We start from the raw sequence: 5,255 nt of genomic DNA on the forward strand, positions 1-5,255 counted from the left end.
GTGTGCAAGTAGTATGCATATATGTACAGTATGTGCTGTACATGGGTACATGGTATCATATGGTGTTCTTTTCAAGATGCTGTTTGTGTTCCCCCTTCACTCCCCCCTAATCCCCCCCCCGTTCCTCTCTTTACCACTTTCTTCCAGTCTTTATTCCATATTCCCAAAAACATTACAGCAATTCCTTAATGACTTACAATGATCAACAGTGTAATACAAACACATTCAAATCACATTCAAATCACATTACAATTACATTACAATCACATTACAATCACATTACAATCACATCACACCCTACAGGAGGATGCAGCCCAGGCACAGTGACACCCAGCACCTGGCGAGTGACCAAGCACGGTGACTGTTTTGGTCATGGAGCCCTGTGCCTACCTTGCAGTGTAGATTTGATTGCATGTTACAAACATAGCCTGGCACAATTCTAGAGCTGCTTCAGGCACAATCAGCCCCCCTGGGATGAAGTCCCATGTGTCAGACTGTCAGACACACACGCTCAACAGCTGCAGCAGGTCCTCACGCAGTCCACACACAGTCCACACACAGCACACTGCTTGTCTTTAAGTCTCCACAGACGAACAAAACAAAATAAAAATCACAAAACAAAATCACAAAACGATTCCATCAGAAGCTGAAGACTCCTTTAAGTTATATCGCAACTAGAATTATTGGGGTTGTCCTTTAAGTTAAACCGCAACCATAATTATTGATGTTGTCCTTTAAGTTATACCGCAACCCGAATTATTGGGGTTGTCCTTTAAGTTATACCGCAACCCGAATTATTGGGGGTTGTCCTTTAAGTTTTCCCGCAACCCGAATTATTGGGGTTGTCCTTTAAGTTATACCGCAACCCAAATTATTGGGGTTGTCCTTTAAGTTATACCGCATCCAGAATCATTGGGGTTGTCCATTACCTTCCGGAATCCTGTACGGAAAGCATCGTCTTCTGAAAGAGGTGCCTATTCAGAGCAGAATCCCGTGTGAAGAAGAGCAGATGAGAGAAGACAGCCTAGAGAGCATCCATTCAATGCCCATCCATCCAATCCACCATTACTGAGGGTGTGAGAGACAGAGCAGAGAGCATCCAGCCTATTACTGAGGGTGTGAGTGAGCTCACAAAGCACACAGTAGGAAGACGTTAGGGTCTGATGTGGTTGTGATGTGGTGAGGATGGAGCAGGTATGATCATGGGCGTTCTATACTTCTACAGTTATTTATAGTGAGAGAGAGAGAGTCCCATAGCCTATCGAGAGGGGAAGGGTTGATCGCTTGAAAAGAATGAAAAGAGATTTGGTAGGTAGAGCAGAATGAGGAAGCACGTGAGAGATCGTGAGAGAACGTGTGAGATCAAGTGGCAGGCTTCCTGAAAGACATGAATAAGTGTGAAGACATGAATGTGTGTGTGTGTATGCGTGAGTGTGTGTGTGTGTGACACGTATCAGCATCTAGCATCTGCCGCGATGGACCACACTGTGATGCGTCCGACCAATGAGACCACCTGTCCTAGATGACCAATCAGTGATCAGTCAGACACTTTAAAGGATGCTGAACCGGCAAACGGCGATCCAAACAAGAATGAAGGATGTGACAAAAGTGTCTGTGCGTTACCGTTGCCATATACCGTCTTTTGAGATGATAACACACATTACAAGATTTGAACACTCCGCTGAAAGCTAACAGACATAAAACTTAACATGAGCCTGTCGGACATCTCTGGGGTCTGAGGTTAGAACATCAGGTGATTCTGGCCTATGTCATGTTAGATGGCGAAACGAATCAGCTGGGAAACTGGAGCTGGTGGCTCATATATGGGTAGCATGGCGTGAGATGGACGTGTGTATTTTAGGAGCGGGAGTGGACAGACAGTCCCTCACAGATGGACGGATAAATCTGACTAGGCGGGTGGGTGGAGGGGGGGGGGGCGGGGTAACAGGACTCTGTGTCATGTGTGACATGTGAACATACTGTACCCGGAGGAGCCTTACGTGGGCTTGGTGTGTGTGTGTGTGTGTGTGTGTGTGTGTGTGTGTGTGTGTGTGTGTGTGTGTGTGTGTGTGTGTGTGTGTGTGTGTGTGTGTGTCTGTGTGTGTGTGTGTGTGTGTGTGTGTGTGTGTGTGTGTGCCTTACGTGGGCTTTCTAAGCTCGGGGCTGTGCTCATACCCCTCACTGCAGGGCTCTGTTGCTGTCTGGTCATGAGCCATAATATGAGACATAATAATCATTCCAAAAGTAGCACACATTACGTAAACATCATGACAAAATGGAGGCCTAGCCTATAGGAAATGGGCCCACAAGTAGGAACAGTCCCTAAATCCCAAGAGCAAGCACACTGTAGACAGTAATATACACAGTCATGTCTTCCAGTGCATCATTTATCTGTCCATCACGTCCTCCTGTGCATAATGTTCTCCCCCTGTGCATCATATACCTGTGTGTCATTTACCTGTGTGTCATATACCTGTGTGTCATATATCTGTGTGTCATATACCTCTGTGTGTGTGTGTGTATTCCAGTGCCAGAGGCAGCAAAGCAGCCCCAGAGCATCACTGAGCCACCGCCATGCTTCACCGTAGGCAGGGTGTTCTTTTCAGCACATGCTTCATTCTTCTTCCTCCAGACATACCGCTGATCCATAGGCCCGAAAAGATCCAGTTTTGTTTCATCGCTCTACAGAACAGAATTCCAAAACTTTGGTGGCTTATTAATATGGTTTTCAGCATATTGGAGCCGACTTTTCTTGTGCTTTTGGGTCAGTGGTGGTGTGCGTCTTGGAGTCCGGGCATGGAACCCTTCAGTGTTTAGTATGCACCTTACTGTGGAAAACTGAAACCTCAGTGCCTGCTGCCACCAAGTCTTGCTGCAGGTGTTTTGCAGTCACTCAAGGGTTTTTGACCACTTGCCTACTCAGGAATCTGGTTGCAGCCGCTGATAGCTTCCTCTTTCTGCCACATCAGTTTATTTCTGACATGCAATCAAACGTCAGTCTCAACAAACCCCTTGCCAGTCCAGGTAGTTATGTGTTCCATCTCAAGCACACCTGAACTAATGAAGCCCTTGATTAGTTGCACCAGGTGTGCTTGAGACAGGGGGTTGAATAATTTTGAGACTGCATTAGTGTTTAAAAGTAGTATTTTGTGTTGAATTTGGATGGAACCAAGTAATATTAGTTGTATTGAACTATTTCAACTGTTCTTGTCTACTTTGTTTATTGCAAACAGCTGAAAAATTGTACAGTTTGCCAATAAGCCTAATACACAATAGGGTTAAAGAAATTTTGATTGCAACTGTATGTGTAAAGAATATAAACAGGGTAGGGCTCTATACTATGTTTATCCGTGTGCCATATATACCTGTGTTCCATCTGTACTTGTGTTCCATCTGTACTTGTGTTCCATATGTACCTGTGTTCCATGTGTACCTCTGTTCTACATATACCTGTGTTCCATCTGTACTTGTGTTCCATATGTACCTGTGTTCCATGTGTACCTCTGTTCTACATATACCTGTGTTCCATCTGTACTTGTGTTCCATATTTACCTTTGTTCCATGTGAACCTGTGTTCCATATATACCTGTGTTCCATCTGTACTTGTGTTCCATATTTACCTGTGTTCCATGTGAACCTGTGTTCCATATATACCTGTGTTCCATCTGTACCTGTGTTCCATATACACCTGTGTTCCATATACACCTGTGTTCTATGTGAACCTGTGTTCCATATATACCTGTGTTCCATCTGTACCTGTGAGCCATATATACCTGTGTTCTATGTGAACCTGTGTTCCATCTGTACTTGTGTTCCATATATACCTGTGTTCCATGTGAACCATGTGTTCCATCTGTACTTGTGTTCCATATACACCTTCTATGTGAACCTGTGTTCCATATACACCTGTGTTCCATCTGTACTTGTGTTCCGTATACACCTTCCATGTGAACCTGTGTTCCATATATACCTGTGTTCCATCTGTACTTGTGTTCCATATTGACCTGTGTTCCATGTGAACCTGTGTTCCATATATACCTGTGTTCCATCTGTACCTGTGTTCCATATACACCTGTGTTCCATATACACCTGTGTTCTATGTGAACCTGTGTTCCATATATACCTGTGTTCCATCTGTACCTGTGAGCCATATATACCTGTGTTCCATGTGAACCTGTGTTCCATATACACCTGTGTTCCATATACACCTGTGTTCTATGTGAACCTGTGTTCCATATATACCTGTGTTCCATCTGTACCTGTGAGCCATATATACCTGTGTTCCATGTGAACCTGTGTTCTATCTGTACTTGTGTTCCATATATACCTGTGTTCTATGTGAACCTGTGTTCCATATATACCTGTGTTCCATCTGTACCTGTGAGCCATATATAACTGTGTTCCATGTGAACCTGTGTTCCATCTGTACTTGTGTTCCATATACACCTGTGTTCTATGTGAACCTGTGTTCCATATATACCTGTGTTCCATATATACCTGTGTTCCACGTGCACTGGGTTGGGCCATGTATTTCGTGCCCCAGCTTCCAGGTCAACCCTCAGTGGTGTCTGTACTCGTCCAACCAATAGCTTACACCTCAATCAAAGCTTAAATGACCATATTCTCATCTATCTTATAATAGCCTCATCAGTGTCCTTGGGCTGAACCACTCATTACCGCTCGTTGATCTGTTGGCAGCCAACATCTGATGCTTTGAGGGCAGAAGGGCTGGGTTGAGTGGGTGCAGTAGGCCGTGGGTGGAGCAGCTGGTTGTTGTGGGACATGCCAGAAGCTCTGGGTGGAGCCGTCACCTGTCCCTGGGGCGCCATCACTAAAGTCCCCCCCCAAGTGATCCGGCCAGCTGGCGGGGGGTCCCATGAGTTGTGGGGGGGGTCGCAGCCTACACTGGATGTGCTTTTGCTTCTGTTTTCACTGACATGTATGAGAACAATTTCACACTGTAAGATAACAGGTGCTGATCACCGGATGAACTATATAGAACAAGCAGAGCCTGTACAGTGTTACAGTGTACAGCCTACACTCTGATATGGTGTGATTATAATTGCTAAGTAATATATTACATGCTGGTTTTACTCCTGCTTGACACATATGGATTTATCAGCTTTCCTTTGACTCGCTTCAACCACCCCCTTCAACCTAAATACATGACCTCACATGACCACCCTCACAACAAACCAACACATGACCCCAATACATGGACCTCAACGCATGGACCTCAACGCATGGACCTCAAC

General features: G+C 45.1%; 1 protein-coding gene across 1 annotated transcript in view; it reads right to left on the reverse strand.

Moving 5' to 3' along the window:
• The window catches only part of parp6b (poly (ADP-ribose) polymerase family, member 6b), a gene marked incomplete at both ends in the record, with an annotated part of 37,539 nt that extends 32,710 nt beyond the window's left edge, over positions 1–4,829 (reverse strand). The window contains one exon of the mRNA XM_080847553.1: positions 4,678–4,829. Coding sequence (XP_080703679.1) covers positions 4,678–4,829 — 152 coding nt within the window. The remainder of the gene's footprint in view (positions 1–4,677) is intronic.
• Between the last annotated feature and the right edge of the window lie 426 nt (positions 4,830–5,255).

The sequence above is a fragment of the Sprattus sprattus genome, assembly GCF_963457725.1.
Source record: "Sprattus sprattus genome assembly, chromosome: 11".
Taxonomy (NCBI): Eukaryota; Metazoa; Chordata; class Actinopteri; order Clupeiformes; family Clupeidae; genus Sprattus; species Sprattus sprattus.